This window comes from Phlebotomus argentipes, unplaced genomic scaffold, assembly GCF_947086385.1.
Source record: "Phlebotomus argentipes unplaced genomic scaffold, Phlebotomus argentipes genome assembly contig_2, whole genome shotgun sequence".
Taxonomy (NCBI): domain Eukaryota; kingdom Metazoa; phylum Arthropoda; class Insecta; order Diptera; family Psychodidae; genus Phlebotomus; species Phlebotomus argentipes.
Genome location: NW_026776162.1, coordinates 1,959,641 through 1,975,435, shown reverse-complemented (window position 1 = coordinate 1,975,435; position 15,795 = coordinate 1,959,641). Strand labels below are relative to the sequence as shown.

Below are 15,795 nucleotides of genomic sequence, written 5' to 3'. Positions count from 1 at the left end.
AGCGAGCATCTCCGTAACGAAATTGGATGAAAAGACACCGCATTTGTGCCTCACATAAACTCTATTGTCTATTTTACATAATTGCATTTGCTTCCATAGAACACACAACACAATATTACAACATTACACATTTTTTGCTCTCTATGAATTATTATCCTTTTGCCACCATGGACGTCTAAAACACATCAGAAAATGATTGATCTGCTAATTTACAATTTTCCTGCTTTTTTTCTACCCATCAAAAAGAGAGATGTGTTCACAGAATCACCCCAGCATTGTATGCTGTGGACGTCGCTACAAGAATAAAATGCTTCGTATACCACAGTGGTGAGAATTTACAGCAATTTACTGAACTCCATGAGTTGAGTGTGTGTTCGGAATCCCAAAACACCCCCAATATTGCATTTCCCTGAGCTTTTAGCGTACGACAACTCAACCACGGTCTTCGTATCGATGGTCTCCTGCAGATTGATGAGTCCGCCGCCCAGCGCCCTGAGAATGGCCTGCGGAGCGCAAGTGTCCCATTTGTATGTGGAGCCAGTGCTCACGAGATAGAGATCAGCATCGCCCTGAATCAGCTTGAGGATTTTGTGGCCGGCCCCCGCCGAGAACACAATGCTGTAGCCCAGCGTGTCCCTAAGGTAGTAGATGTACTTCTTGTTCTCCGCACTCGACAGGATGGCCACCTTCTTTCGCCCTCCCGCCACGTCCTCTCTCGGTGGGATGTTGGTGCGCTTCACACCGTCCATGGCGACGCCCCAGAAGATCTTCCCGCTGAACGCGCCGTCCTCCAGTTCGGTGAGGAATGGCTGGTTGATCACCCCAACGATCGGTCGGCCGGACTCAATCTCAAACACACCCAGCAGGACGGTGACGCAGCGCAGACCAGACGCCCAGATGCCCGGCACCGCCGTCTCGCGCGCCTTTCCCTGTACATACTCCGCCGTGCCGTCAATGGGATCCACCCAGATGCCCACGTCCGCCGGCGAGATCTCGCCCTCCACGCCTTCGATGCTCTGCGCCTCGTCCGTGACGACACTCCGGTGAACCTCAGCCGCCAGCAAATCCGCCACCAATTTGTTCCCATTCAACACCTAGAGAAAGTCATAAAAGATTCATGAGATAATCTCATCTGCTGAAAGGAACACCCCCAACCCCACGAGACTCCGCCCGAGATTACGTGCGCGGCACTCCTCGCCGCACGAGTGCCTGAAGCTCCGACAGTGCAGGACAGGCGCGTGTTCACACGTGCACGCCGAGCCCTCAATCAGGGGTCACATGGGAGGATTAGGCGGGGATTAAATTTTCATCAATAGGTAATTACGGGGTATTTTACACGGCTCAATCAAACTCCCCCGATCGCAATGCTCCCCACGATGTGTACAGTGAATTATGCAAATATTTGTCCTCACTGTGTGATTTGTGAGCGTAATCACAAGTTTAACTGGGAATTCGAGGTGCCATTGCGTCGATGAAGTGGAAAAGCCACTATCAAGCGATATATTACAGTGAAATAAAGAAGCCTCCTCTCGTAAATGATGTGGTTATTGGTTGGCGGTCGGAAAAATCGATTTGCCTATGCCGCATATGTGATTTCTTTTCTCTCCTTCCTCATATAAGAAACCCTACCTCACATCTTGGGAAACCCCGCAGATTCATAACATGTTGAATGTGCTGAGAATTCTCTTCCCAAACTTTGTCGGAAGTTATATGGGAAAGCTCATATTGCAAAAATAGAACTCAGAAGCAAACTTTAGCATCCAAAGACCGCTCTCACGTCTGAAATAGGAAAAATGTTATTTAAGAAAGTTCTCTCGAGGGTCTAAAATGGCTTAATTCCAAAGGGAAAGAATGGTTGTTCGCGTTCTTCGAGATATTTGTTTATAAATACAAACTCATTGGCAAATCAAACGCCAATATTGTATAAATTTCATTAAAATATATAGGAGAGTGAGGCAATTTTCGCCACGGACTTGATGTTTAACTTTTAACTTTAGTCAGAATTTCCATAAAGATGTAAACTTAAATAAAAGCTTTTGATGGTAGATCAAATTATTCAATATTGTAAGAAAAGATTTATTGTATCTTTGAACTAAATCTACAAAGTTTTACAAGGTTTTAGTCGTACATTTTCCACATTAGCCCAAAAAAGGAGAAAAAATGTGGATTCAGAGGTTTTTCAATTTCTAATTCTTTCGCTATTCGGTTGGAGTCCAAAGTTAGAATAAACCCGAGGCAATTCCTCACTTTTATTAATGTCTTGTTCAGGCCGTGAAGAATTTTCCAGCAAGTTTTCCAGCGAACATTCGAGATACAACCCTGAAGCGAGTGGAAAACTTTGGCAGAGTTTATGCCATTTATGCTAAATTCGCTTGTTTTAGAAGTAGCAAACTATAGAGGATTTTCCACTATAGTTACCATCATCGGACATTCTGACAGACATTAGTCCAAATTACTTTAGAGATGCTAAGCAATGAAAGCTCATGTGGCCACAAGTGATGAATACTTTTCAATACCCTCAGAATTTTCAGCTTAATCAGCGAATTTTGTGATTTTCTCAATCGATCTTTGACATTTTTGCCCTTCATTACTTTCACACCACCCTCTTAAAAATAGCCTCGAAAGTGTAGTTCACAATGTGACAAAAGGTCAAAGAATATTGTAACTAAAAGATTACGGAAAATTCGCTTGTCTGTCAAGTATGGATTATATTGTATAAATCCCGCTAAAAGCGCTTGATGATAAAAAATATCGATTTTATATTATTCTCGTGTTGTGTACGCAAGTATTCTTTTTTTTAAAGATGATTACAAGGGATGATACAAAGGATTCCAGGAAGAACAACAGCACGAAGCAGAGCAAAACCTATTAGACTAGAGTTACGGAGTTAAGGTCAAAGAGTAATCCAGAGGTTGTTGCCTTTGTGCACTTCTCGTGTTGGGGAAATTAATTAGGGCATCCAATGTAAAATGTGTTTGCGTCATTTCGTATTGTAAGCATTCTCAGCATAAAACGTAATTTAACAGTTCCAATGTTTCAGGGTCACACAGAGGAGAGGTGAAGAGAAATATTTGTACAAAAGAGGGACAAATATTGGGTGTTAGCAAATCAGAACAGGACCCGCATTTGTGCCCTTCTTTCACGCCACCTCAACTGGAACACTCTTTGAAATCACCATAAAACTTAATTACATTGTCTTATCACTCAATCATTCATAAATGAGCCTGAATTTTTCACTCATCCATCAAGACTCTTCTTGGAAATCCACCAAAATGTGTACCAAGTCAGGGAGCCAAGAGTCATCCTTTACCCTCGCTGCCCGACACCCTCATGAATATTAAAGTGTTCTGAGGTGTAAATAAAAACAGCGCATCGCGAAACACCGTCGCGCCCATGAATGTTTCATCGCGGAACCAGTCGCCCTTCCTGCCTTCAATTGCATCAGACGCGCGTCTCTCCAATTATTGCATAATCACACCCACAAGTTGAGCCCCAAATCGCGTGAGAAGAGATGATACTGCAAGAGTGGCGCGAAGTTTGATGGAATATTGTGTGTATCTTCTGGTAAACAGTCGAGCAGATGCCAGAAATAGAATGGGCGCTCATGGGAGGAAGTACATTTGCCACAGGGGAATTCCGTATGAATTAGCGCCAGCGTGCGGGGGACCTTCAGACGGATTCCTTCCTCCGCGTGTCCTGGTTGAGGGTGGTCTGGTGCCGCCAGGAGATAACAGCAGAGCGTCTCCTGTGCTCGTGCCTCTTATGTGTTGCCTAAATATAGGTCTGTGCAAATAGCCTTGAGCCTCTCTCGGGTTTCCGGATATTAAAAAGCGCACGACGAGCGGCTGGGGAAGGGTGGAAAAAATGGGGCATAGATGAATACCTTCTCTAATAGATTTGCTGTCTCCTCGAGGCTGTCACCCACTTGCACGGTAATTGTCTCCCCCAGAGAATTGGTGAATGTGGAGCTCTCCTCGCCGCGGATGTTCTCCCTCATGTCCGGAAACTGGCGTGTGTGCGCGAAAGAGAGAGGCACGTCAATATTGCGACACATCTGAGACGACCGCCCAGAAATTCGACCCACGCCAGGGTGGGATGGGGTGAGCCAGAAGAATGCCAAAAGGGTGGCACTCATTACGTAATTCCTCACCAGCTGGAGCACGCCTGGCGCGAATCGATCGGGGTGCCCAGAATTAAATCAAATTATGCGTACCGCTTTGCCGATGTCGTGCCTCACCATCTCCTGGATCAGCACGTCCGCCAGCGTCTTGAAGTCCTGCACGAAGCGAGGATTCGCCTCGTCCGGGGACTTCTCGGCCACCAGCAGCTGGAAGATGTCCCCATTCTGGCGGCACAGCCGAGCAACGTTCGCCGCCTTCTCCGAGACGTCCACCAGGGCACGCACCAGCGCCTCCACCGAGCACATCCCGGGCTAAATCTATCAGCTACACGGATTAATGGACTTGTTGATTGATGATATGTCTTCGGATTCGCTGTGTTTTTGTCTCACGGATCGTTGATTGCTCCAGTGGCCTTGACACCCGCGCACGCAGCACTCACACGACCATCTCACGCGCTGGCTCCTAAACGACTGAGAAGAGAGAGCTTTCTCCGCGTCGGGAGGCTTCGCAACCCCCCGGCGCAGTGGAGGCGCCTGGTCAACCGATCCGACTTCGTCAGATACGCAGCCGCTGGTAAACTCTAAAGCAAACAGCGAATGTCGAGGAAAAACTGAAGAAAGTCGACTAATTCGTGCTATATCAATAATTTTGTGAGCAAACAGTAGACTCACACAAATACAATACAGAACATTGGCCAAATAAATGGAATTGTGTGCCTTCGAATGGAATCCATTGATAAGCTCGTATATACGCAGCCGGTGGACGTCAAGCAGTTTGTTTACAAACAAACCGATTTCCCCTTTTTTCCAAAAATGTCGCGATTCCGTGAATTGCACAGAAATAAATTGTTAAGCGATGTGAATTCCCAGAGAAGTGCCGCAAACAATGCCAGTGACTGGTGCAGGATTGACCTAAATGCCCAGGAGAAGCGTCTTCAGCGCCAATACCGGGAGGAGAGGAATTTCCTTGACCACGAGCGAATTCAGGACGAGGTCAAGAAGCAAAGAGAACTGGAAAAAGACCAAGAGTGTCGAAGAAAAGCACAGGAAATCCATGAACAGGAGCGACGGAGGATCTGCGAAGCAAAAATGCGACAACAATTGCGAGAGAGCAATCAGGAACTGAGGGAATTGGAGGCACAGCTGAGGAGGGCGTACGTGGCCAAGGAGCTGGCAGCTCAGGTGGCGGAAAAGGATATCGAGAAGTACCAGAGGAAGCTGCAAGTAAAGAAGGAGCAGGAATTCATGGACAGAGAGCTGGAAAAGGTGCAAAAATCCTTGGAGGAAGAGAGGGAACGCGAGCTGAGGAAGAAACTGACCCTGAGAGATGAGCTCAGGAATCAAATGGAGACATCTCATCAGCGGAATAAGATTCTCTATGTGGAGTTCCTGAAGGAGAAGCAGTATCTCGATGAGATTGTGAGGCAAATTTACGAGGAACAAATGGAAGAATTGAGATTGAAGATGATAAGAAAGCGAAGAGCATTATCTGAACTGGAACAATTCCGGAAAAACAAAGAGGTGTTTCAGGAGAAGCAGAGAAGATTGAATGAAGATGAGAACAAGAGAATTGTTGAGTACATTGAGCTGAAGGATGAACTCGTGCAGAAGGAGAAAGAGAAGAAAATCAAAGACAGGTGTGAGAAGGAGAAAATCACAGAAAAACTCGCTAAAACACTCATTGACATTGAGGAAAATGCCCAGAAGCACGAGGAGGTGATTATAGAACTGCGGATGAAGGAAATGGCTGAACGCGAGGAGAAGAACTTGAGAGAACAAATGGAGAGGCAACTCAGGAGGCGCATTCATGAGCGCATGATCCTTGACGAGCAGCGCCGAGAGCGCTGGATGCGTGTGCAAGAGTCCAAAGAAGAGGAGAATCGCTTCAGAGAGGAACAAATGAAAATCCTGGCTGAGCAGGACAAGCTGGAGCAGCTGACCAAGGAGGCTAAGCGCAGGAAACAGCTGGAGCACAGGAAAGCTATTGAAGAAGGCCTGGCTGAGAGGAAAAAGCGTCATCAGCGGGAAATATCTCTGGCCATCCAGGAGAAGGAAATGAGTCTGAAAGAGGAGGAGAGAATGTAAGTGATTTTTATCTAAAATTCTGAAGGGATTACTAAAAAGTTCCTAATTTTTAGGCAACAACTAATTGAAGAGGAAAGAATTAAAATGCTCAAAGAGCACGCAACGGAGCTTCTTGGATTTTTACCGATGGGAATTCTCAGGGAGAGCGATCGTCAGCACCTTCCTTTGCCTTCTGGCACATCAGACAAGGATAATTAATAATTGTTCTGCTCAGATTCTCACTTCCAGGAGTGACCAGATCTTCAATAAATATTTGCACGCAATCTCGTTACTTTTCAATTACTTCCATTCGATGTTTCCCGCAACTTCCAGTGTGACCCGATGCCACTGGAAGGCTTCCAAGCGGAACTGTCATTTGCCGCATGTTGGAAAAACCACGCTGCTGAGTATTTGTAAATTGGTGAAAATGATTGCCAAAATTAAGAAAAATACCACTGTTAAAGTGAAGAAAAGCAAGACCTTGGAGAAGACGGTTCCCAAGAAGAAGGATGCAGTGGAGAAGAAGCCGAAAGTGAAAAAGGAGCCTCAGGCACCGCCAAAGAAACTGAAGGGAATTTCCAAGCGCTTCAATGTGGAAAAACCCGTGAAGAAGAGCAAAATCGTAAGTTGTTCAGCTAAGTAGTTGTCTCACCTTTTAACTAACATTATTCTTCACCATGATTCACCAGAAGGCCGAGGTGAAAACCGAGAAAACTGAAGAAAATGTCACAGAAACCGCGGCAGCTGAGAAACTTACCAAGGTTTCCGGACGAAGGGCGAAACCATACAATTGCGGTGTTGTCCAGATCAGAAGCCTGCCTCATGGGTTCTTCGAGGAGCAACTGAAGGCGTTCTTTGAGCAATTCGGGGTCGTGAACCGCGTGCGGGTGGCCAGATCGCTGAAAACTGGGAAGAGCACTGGTGTGGGCTATGTCGAGTTCAGAGTTGCGGAAGTGGCTGAGATTGCCGCCGATACGATGAACAACTATCTTCTAATGAAGAGCATCTTGAAGACCAAGTACATCCCGCCAGAGAAGGTGACGCCTCGCTTGATGCACAGTCGCGTGAAAGTGAAGATGCAGAACGGCAAGGAAGTGGTGCTGTCGTCGACTAATGCTCGCCGGAAAGGGGCTATTCAGAGCCACAACTCGAAGCCCACGCCGAAGAGGATTGAGAGGCGGCAAGAGAGACTGAAGAAGAAAGTGCAGGGGAAAAAACATCAGCTGTCCGAGGCAGGAATTGACTTTGATGTCGAGAGCGTGGTGAAAAAGCCAAAAATGAAGGCTAAGGAAAACCCCGAGACTCATGAAAAGACCGAGAAAACTGAGAAGAAGCCTAAAGAGACGAAAAAAGTGGAAAAAGATAAAGCTGAGAAGTCTCCCGTGAAGCCTGCCAAAGCGAAAACTGCGAAGAAAGCTGTGGTAAGTAAGAAAGTAAAGGAGGAAAAGAAGGCGAAAGAGAGTCCGAAGAAAAGCGCGGTTAAAAAGAAGAAAATATCCATAAAATTGGCTCCAATTAAGCCCAAGAAAGTTGATTCCCCGAAGAAGGACGCTAAAAAGGGGTTGAAGATTAAAGTGGGTCAAAAGATGGCGGGTAAGAAAAGTAAGAAAATTGTCTAAATAAATATATCGATAGAGTTATATTTTTATAATAAATTAGTGCTTATTCGGCAGAATCCTCCGTCTCGGCAATTCTCGATGATGAAGGGCCTTCTTTCGAGGCATTCTTCACCCTCTTCCACTTCATGCGTCGATTCTGAAACCACACTTTCACCTGAAAACAGAGGAATAGAAATATTTTCGCCAATTGTCGCTCGTTGAGAGCGTAAGAATCACCTGTCTTTCGGTGAGATCCAGAGCCACGGCGATCTCGTATCGCCTCAATCTGGTCAAATAGTTGGAGTAGTTGAATTCCGCCTCCAGTTCTCTGACCTGCGACTTTGTGAATGCTGTCCGCTCCTTCCGATTCACTGGCGGTCTGCTCGCTTCTACGATACATGGTCGTAAAATTGTGAACGAACATTAGCAAGAGTGATTCCTTCAGTTTGAGTCCGTTCGCAGAGCAAAAAGGCACCGACAAGTGTTGAATCATTTAACTCAAATCGCATCTGATTGTAATCATCGCAATCGAGTGATACTTTTTAATGATGGCACATAATTATGCGATGGCAAGTAAACAAGTTGCGAGCAAATAACTCAATGAAACGTAATTGTTCTGTATTTTACGAGGGAGTTTTTGCAGCAGAATCTTGCGATTTTACCTTTGGCCTTTTTGATCTCCATTTGGGATGATTCTTCCTTTGGCAAGCTCGAATCTTTAGGGATTAGATCTCTCATTTCACACTCATCGTTAGATAAGTGGTCTTCGGTGGTCCAGTATTGTGGTGAAGAATTGCTTTCATTGGCATTTGGCGTAATTTCACTGAACAAATTATTTGTCGATCTTTGGTAGTTGTTCTCAGGCACATCAAACTCATAATTGAACATTGGCTCAGAATTTGGGATGAACTTTAAGATATCCTCACTGTTTGCCACACCTTCACTCGGCAGAGCACTTCTTTCGGGATCCACTGCGGCTCCGTTGAATGCGGATAAGAAATAATTGCGATCGGTTAAATTGCCGAAATTGTAATTGAAACTGTTGAAGACACTGTAGTAATTCAAGAGATTAATCTTATCCGTATTTTGTCCGCACGACGGATAGAAGAATCTCAAATTTCTCTCTGGAGATTGCATGAAATTCGCTGAACTCGAAGAGGACACAAAATTTTCACTCGATTCCGACTTATGAAACATTTTTCTTCACACACAAAAAAAAGGTTCGAGAAGAGTGACACAAAAACCGATCCTCACATGATCAGCGACTCTATGCAAATGCTCAGCATCTCGACAGCGTTGTCTCTTTAATCTCTGAGACTCTCTTCGAAATCCATCGGCATCGGGAGACGCAATGTCCAATTGGATGTGGAAGATTTTTCGGTAGGCGTTCGTTGTGTCGTCTCAAAGAGACTCTCATTGGCCTGGTGTTGACTTTACGTAATTGTTTCACTGAAAGATTAATCGGGGATCTTGCGAGGGATCTCGCTTGAAGGAGCGTCCATGGAAAGAGGAACACACTTTATGGGTTAATTTATTGCATCTCATGGAGCGAGGCGGTGAATTGTGGGAAAATAACAATCGGAAGCGCGAGCAATAACAAAAAAAATGAATTTACCCCACAAAGATCTTCCTTGCCGAAGGGATTGCCATGGCATTTGACAACTCTCCACACTATAATAAATCCCAAATCACAACAATATTTTTCATCTCATAAAAATTTCAATTGCGCTACTATTTTATCAAAAGGCAATCTTCCCGAGGAGGCCTAATCGCTTCTCCAGACGCAATCCGATGTGCTTTTTAAGAAGTGAAACCGTCAAATTGAAAATAAAATACATTAATTATATTTTTTCTAGATCGCATTGCCTTCGAAATTATTGCTATCATGAATCTTGAGGCAATTAATGTTGCTCATCCTCAAGATGGCACAATATCGTATCGTTGTTGGGTCAAAAGAATGAATTTTATACTTGTGAGTCAAATGAATTGATGGCGTACTTATTATTCATTTATATCATTTGGTATATTGAAAAATTATTCTAGTATTGAGTTCGTTGTTGCAGAAAAATTCTTTCTGTTTCCTGAAAAAATTTAGGAATCTCTTTGTTTACTCGCCATTTCAATTTATCTTTTACAAATAACTGCTTGATATTTTTTGTTTTTACAATGTTTTTTTTTACTTCTATTCAGCTACAGCCGTGGCTGTTCTCTGTTCTGTTTTCTTCTCCACTTCCAACGTCTTTTTCACACAATTTAGAAACTTTAGAATTGGAACTGAATTTCAGCCTATTTTTTTCTGACATCTCATGTATTCTTTTATTAGACACTTTTTCACGCCAGAAATTTTTGTAACAAAATAGGATCCCTTTATTATTTCAGAGTTGTTTTCACAATTCTTTTTATCCCACCCAAAATGTGACGTGGAGATACTCTGTTGAAGTGAAACACCTTGCAGATGAATCGGAAACAGTCGTTATGTATCACATTGAGTGTCTCCCAATTGAGTGCGCAATCTTCAATCGCCGCCGCGATCCGACAGTGTGATTTATTGGTGGCAAACTTCACTACAGAATCACGATATTTTGCTGCCTTATTGCGCTGTTTTGTGAGCAACTGAAGGGAACTAATTTATTGATGTCATTCATCCTTTGAGATATCCTTTCTGCGTATTGGGTGAAAGAAATGAGGACACGTGCAGTGAAGCGTCACACTTGCTGCCATAAATATTTATCAGTTTCTGCGACAAATTTCTCACATTCTGACTGAGGGGAAAAAAATTTGTCAGGCAATTGAAAAGAAATCTCTTTAATTAGCGTATTTTCCTCAGCCAATTATCCACTTTGAATCAGAGAAGAAGCAATTTGTTCCATATCATTTGAGTGGATTTTCGTGAATGATTGATGGCCTGTCAGTTGAAAATAATCTTCAAACTGAAGATGCTGAGTTTATTTGCCTAATTTGCGGCAAATTCGTGGCGCGAGACTTCAATGAATAAACTCATCGCGTCTGGATATGAATGAGTGGGATTCAATTCAATTACCATCGTTCTCATCGTTAATTCATTCATTTGCGGACACGACAAGAGGACTACAAACACTGCACTAATGCAGTGTCGACACTCTCGGTCACGTTGCTGGATTTTGTCGAGGCGAAGTGAGGCTCAGAGTGTCCTGAATATCACATATTTATTCAAAATATATTTTACGACATCCTGAAATTCGAGACCAATGTCCTTGTGAGGTATGTTTTTTCTGCATAAACAGCAACTATTCAGAGAGTGCCTCCTCAATGAAAGTGGAGATTGATTTATGCAGAGAAACCTTTGTGTGTCATGCTATAAATGCTTCTGTCTCTAGACTATGTGGCACCAAAAGAGGAGACCTTAGAGGAGATTGCATTCAAATTTCACATTCCGCTCAAGCCAATAAATAAGAGGAAAAATTGGGTTTCACTCTGTCGAGAAGATGTGTGTTTATGTGACAGAATTAGAGATGAACGAAATCGAAATCATCCCACGGAATTCACCAATAAAATGACGTATGTAGCACTGCAATATCCGGATTTGTATATGTTGATCTTTGCCTCCTAAACACAACCCTTTTTCCAACATGCAGATGTTAAGTTCCAATTTAGTCTCTCTCTGTTCTATGCACACTTTTATACTTTCCGCTTCATCACACGCCACAATTGCATATCGATCGGATTTATCTGTAGCTTCGCTCTCCCTTTTTTATGTGCTTTTCTATGCAGTTCAAGAAAAATACATTCTCTTGTATCTCCACAACATATGGACAAGAAAAGGAAACAAAGGCGGCACAGAGAGGGAGGAATACTGCAATTCAATACTTGCATGGGAAGAGCAGGAGATAAATCATCTCATGTTAGAGATCATTGTAATATTTTGCTTTAATTTTTTTTTGTTCTGGGGTTTTGTGCTGAGTCTGAGCTATTTTGGTGCCAAACAAATTCTTACGCTGAGGAAATTATTGAATGCTGTCTGGTCTTGTGGGAAGTATCTCACCTAATAGATCATCCACTGTATTTCTACATATCTTGATTTTTTTAGGACTTTGTTAATTTGTGCCTGACATCGTTATACATGACACAAAATAGACCATTTCATTTATTAATAGTTGAAATATTTCTCTAAGTCGATGGAGGATTGGTATTGTGACGTCTCGCTTAATAACTCAGATGACTCCACCTGTTGCCCTTCTTGAGCCGAAGATATTGTAGCAAGTTCAGCTAAAAATACAAAATGACGAGAGAAATAGACCGCGAACGAATCAACAGATTGGCATGGGGACATTTCTATAGCTTTCTTTGCTCACAGACTGAAATCGATTCGATGTTTGCCAGGCTCTTTCCGGGTCTGTGACTCAAAGTCTCAATATTTATTGAAATACTGCACAGATTGTGTGCACAAGTTGGCATCTAATTGTACAGCATATTTGCATTTATGCAATTAATTACTCATGTGAGATTCAACACCTCTTGTTTAAATACTGCCAATTCACTCTGATTAGAATTACATTCTACGAGGTGTCTCGCTTCTCAGCCTTAAATGTGATTTAATGCCGAAATTGCTCCCTTCTTGTGGTTAAATTGCAAGATAAGTGATGTGATTTATAATCAAAAATCTCTTCTCAGCCGCTTTCATATGGAATTTCAGCTTCCCACCGCATTGCGTGCGGTAGATATAAACTTGATGATGGCTTCATTCACTGTTTTTGCGCTCGGAAATTTGACTTAACGTATGTGCATCAAGAGAGGACTGCGATATGAAAAGAAGACGGAGATACAAAAAGACGGAGGCTGTAAAAAAGTGCATACGGCGCTGAGCTTGTTTCTTTTTCCAGTCCATCCCGGAGGAGAAGCAAATATTTCAAAATCGCCTCTCAATAGGAATCTATCGGGAAAAGAGCATCGCGCGGGGTCGTGATGAATGTGTAGCGATCTATTATTTTAATGGACCATTTGCATAATCCACAGCAGAGATTAGAAGTATATTTAGATAAAAAGTTATGCCTTTTGACAATAAAAACGTAGAAAAATATTTTTACTGGCGATTCAAACTCATCGATGGAAAAACTCTATTGTCGTATTGGATTAGGCAAATTCGTATGCAAATGTCAAGGGCAGAATACTCTCAACTTCAAACTCATCCGCCAGAAGGGGCCAATTTTGAGTATTTGCACTCTGTGACTGATTCGATGTTTCCAGAAGAGAGGATCTTTTGTCAAGGCACCACCTACAGAATTTAGATTAGTTCACAAAATTTACACAATTGCTCATCATGTGGCGTGGCTTCTTTAAGACCAAATACCCACCTCGCTACCAGTGTGACTGTTAACTCACAATCACGTCATGGTGAGAGCTCGGGTCGGACAATGTGACTTCTGAATTTATTAATAAACACTTTTTGATGCTTATGTTAATATTGACACAAGCCGCCCAATTGCTTTAAATACATACACTCCATATTATCTTTGGTCATAAATGCCAATCACAGGGAAAATAATCATAAAAAGATCATTTGGTAATCTATTTATTTTATTATTCATACACTCGCGGTTCTCTTCTATTGCGCCACCCAAATGTTTGACTTGTAATTTGGGCAGAGACCTCTCAGGCCCAAAAACACGATCTTCACTGTTGGAGATTTCAATCATAATGTAATTGACACATTACCATTTCCAGTGCAGACATTGATGGACCCTCGACCATGAAGCTTCGAGCTAATTTCTCAGTGTGAAACAAAAAAGCACACGATAAGCAGACGCAACTTGTGGCAGTAAGGATTGGAATGTGAGAAATCTTTCGCTTTGGCGATGATCAAATAAACCACAATATCTGCTGATGTTTTATAAAAATAACTGATATTGCAAAGCTCAGCAATATGTGTGACTCAGAAGAAATGCTCACCTCACCACAGCATGACACAATCCTGGGAGGAAATACAATTAGTAATAAATGTCTGTTATATACCACAAAATATGCCCCATGTGCGCTCCCAATTGCGATGCTTTTGGGGCTCGAGAGCCAAATTTCCCTTTCAAATCACAAATGAAAGATGGTAAACATTTTCATTTTCCTCCCAACACAGCACAATCGATTCATCCTGAGCCACTTCCGCAATGACCTCGTTTGGAGGGGTGAAAAACTCTATTGAAATAGTTTTTATGGCGAGATTCGGGTCTTGTGGCGCCTGCGAAGAGACAGCCCGAGCCAACCCCAAGCTCATTTTTCTATTCCCGCGTCGAAGAATACACCAAGAAGATAGTGAACTTGTGACCCAAATAGAAATTCCCACGACAACACTCTCACCGAATCGATGTGGGGAGAGTGTGAACACGAAGAACACTATGGAGAGTCAACGATTGTGCTTTATCTAAGGTCCAGATTCTATTTTTGCACCTGCTTAAGGAAGTGGGGTTTAATTAATTTTCCTCAAAAGGACTGTGAGAGTGAGGAACTGTCTTATGTCTTGTCGTAAAATTTACTATTTGTGGACTTTTCTCGCGGCGATGACACTATTTCTAAACAGTAATGTTTACATATATCCTCACGGTAGTATTTGTACAAAGAGCGTATCTAAATATTCTAGAATATTTTCTTCTAACGCGACGGAGCATTGTTCGAGGAGGCTCTAAATGGGCGTAAGACTACAAAACTTTTCACTTTCATGTGCTATCACACCTGATATCAGTACATGTTGATCTCAAATCAGTACAACTATTTATGACTAAGCTCTGTTGATAAGTTCTGATAGAGGAAATATTTCTATACGTCAATGCATATTTTGTTGGTTTTCTTCCATCAAGTGATATCAAGCCTATTAGTTCTGTCTAAACTTAGCGATTTATCATATATATTTTCTGCGAAAAAGTGCAAATTGACATTATGATCTTCCGCCAAAAGAAATGATTACAAGACTGAACTCTTTATCTAGTACAAGACACAACAAAACATCAGTGACATCATCCGGAAATGTTATTTATATCGCGTATTGATTGTTAACCACACGTACGAATATTCCGGGAGTTGAAGACTGCAGCACTTTTACAATACTTGTCGCTTTATGGCTATGAGCTAATTTATTAAATAGCTCTCACATCCTCTTTCATTCGTCATACGCCAAACTTTAGCGGTGATAAATTTCTCCGGGAACCAGAGTCAAAAACCCAATAATCTCGGCAAAATTCTCCGCAATATGGCAGAGAACAGGAACAATTCCATATGGATGGCATGTCTTGAAATGTGAACGCACAATAAAATAGTGAAATTATTGATCGTTTTGACGTTGCGACTCTATTAGGCATGCAAGACGATTTGTTTACAATGCGAGAGGATTTTTTTCGCAATATAGTTAGTGATATTTATCGTTGACACGGGACGACTTCCTCGGCGCCCTTCTGATGCCAAACAGAAGAGACTCTGGAAACGCGACTCAATGAATGACTGTTCAGATGTGGAGGAATTAAAATAACTCCGACACTCAATCATTGTTTTCTTTGACTGCACCGATACCGGCGAAGATGTGTATGTCCTCTGCAATTCTCTCATGAACCGTCTTCAAGATTGTTTTCAAGTCAATAATGCGATTTTGACTCTTCAAGAATCAATCCAGATTAATCTAATGTAGCAAATTTCAACACATTTTCATGTTTTTTTTTTATCTTGTTTTTGGGTTAAAATCTGGAATATCTTGATATTCTCAGGAATTTATTGTTAGTCATGAATATAACGCTTCCTCAATGTTCAAGTGAGAAAAGCCGAGAGAGAAAGTGGGATTCAATACGTGAAAATGTGTTTTAAAATTAGAAAATTATTTTAATTTTAACAAGAACGCCACATAAACAATAACACCGCACCGCCGATGGAGGATTGAATTGAGTAGAAATGCTGGGTGTTTCTCATGCCTCTCAGTGTAAATTCCATCTTATTCAGCTCGCCGGAGAAATGCTTGGAATTATCGTGCACACACAGCTAATTAAATTAAATTCATTTAAA

At 42.3% G+C, this 15,795-nt stretch overlaps 4 protein-coding genes across 4 annotated transcripts; 2 read left to right on the top strand and 2 right to left on the bottom strand.

Moving 5' to 3' along the window:
- Window positions 1-42: 42 nt before the first annotated feature.
- On the bottom strand, window positions 43-4,610 carry LOC132264985 (inositol polyphosphate 1-phosphatase). Its single transcript, XM_059765345.1, has 3 exons — window positions 4,214-4,610; window positions 3,884-4,006; window positions 43-1,094 (listed from the first exon to the last, which is right to left on the bottom strand). The coding sequence occupies exons 1-3, from the start codon at window positions 4,424-4,426 to the stop codon at window positions 336-338; spliced, it is 1,095 nt and encodes a 364-aa protein (XP_059621328.1). The 5' UTR covers window positions 4,427-4,610; the 3' UTR covers window positions 43-335.
- A 242-nt stretch (window positions 4,611-4,852) lies between these two features.
- Window positions 4,853-6,460, top strand: LOC132264587 (meiosis-specific nuclear structural protein 1-like). Its single transcript, XM_059764835.1, has 2 exons — window positions 4,853-6,201; window positions 6,259-6,460. Exons 1-2 carry the CDS (start codon window positions 4,934-4,936, stop codon window positions 6,401-6,403), a joined length of 1,413 nt encoding a protein of 470 aa, XP_059620818.1. The 5' UTR covers window positions 4,853-4,933; the 3' UTR covers window positions 6,404-6,460.
- Window positions 6,461-6,555: 95 nt separating this feature from the next.
- On the top strand, window positions 6,556-7,839 carry LOC132265470 (MKI67 FHA domain-interacting nucleolar phosphoprotein-like). The gene is made up of 2 exons (XM_059766191.1): window positions 6,556-6,806; window positions 6,874-7,839. The coding sequence occupies exons 1-2, from the start codon at window positions 6,612-6,614 to the stop codon at window positions 7,801-7,803; spliced, it is 1,125 nt and encodes a 374-aa protein (XP_059622174.1). The 5' UTR covers window positions 6,556-6,611; the 3' UTR covers window positions 7,804-7,839.
- Window positions 7,840-7,846: 7 nt separating this feature from the next.
- LOC132264847 (homeobox protein Hox-C6-like) lies at window positions 7,847-8,979 on the bottom strand. The gene is made up of 3 exons (XM_059765178.1): window positions 8,445-8,979; window positions 8,020-8,171; window positions 7,847-7,957 (listed from the first exon to the last, which is right to left on the bottom strand). Exons 1-3 carry the CDS (start codon window positions 8,977-8,979, stop codon window positions 7,847-7,849), a joined length of 798 nt encoding a protein of 265 aa, XP_059621161.1.
- Between the last annotated feature and the right edge of the window lie 6,816 nt (window positions 8,980-15,795).

Excerpts from the sequence above, each read along its gene's own strand:
- LOC132265470 (XM_059766191.1), top strand. The coding sequence starts at position 6,612 with ATGATTGCCAAAATTAAGAAAAATACCACTGTTAAAGTGAAGAAAAGC. Across the intron at positions 6,807-6,873 it reads CCGTGAAGAAGAGCAAAATC|AAGGCCGAGGTGAAAACCGA; the intron begins GTAAGTTGTTCA and ends ATGATTCACCAG.
- LOC132264985 (XM_059765345.1), bottom strand. The coding sequence starts at position 4,426 with ATGTGCTCGGTGGAGGCGCTGGTGCGTGCCCTGGTGGACGTCTCGGAG. Across the intron at positions 4,007-4,213 it reads GGCACGACATCGGCAAAGCG|TTTCCGGACATGAGGGAGAA; the intron begins GTACGCATAATT and ends CACACACGCCAG. Across the intron at positions 1,095-3,883 it reads CAGCAAATCTATTAGAGAAG|GTGTTGAATGGGAACAAATT; the intron begins GTATTCATCTAT and ends GACTTTCTCTAG.
- LOC132264587 (XM_059764835.1), top strand. The coding sequence starts at position 4,934 with ATGTCGCGATTCCGTGAATTGCACAGAAATAAATTGTTAAGCGATGTG. Across the intron at positions 6,202-6,258 it reads CTGAAAGAGGAGGAGAGAAT|GCAACAACTAATTGAAGAGG; the intron begins GTAAGTGATTTT and ends CCTAATTTTTAG.
- LOC132264847 (XM_059765178.1), bottom strand. The coding sequence starts at position 8,979 with ATGTTTCATAAGTCGGAATCGAGTGAAAATTTTGTGTCCTCTTCGAGT. Across the intron at positions 8,172-8,444 it reads GGAGATCAAAAAGGCCAAAG|AAGCGAGCAGACCGCCAGTG; the intron begins GTAAAATCGCAA and ends CATGTATCGTAG. Across the intron at positions 7,958-8,019 it reads TGGATCTCACCGAAAGACAG|GTGAAAGTGTGGTTTCAGAA; the intron begins GTGATTCTTACG and ends CTCTGTTTTCAG.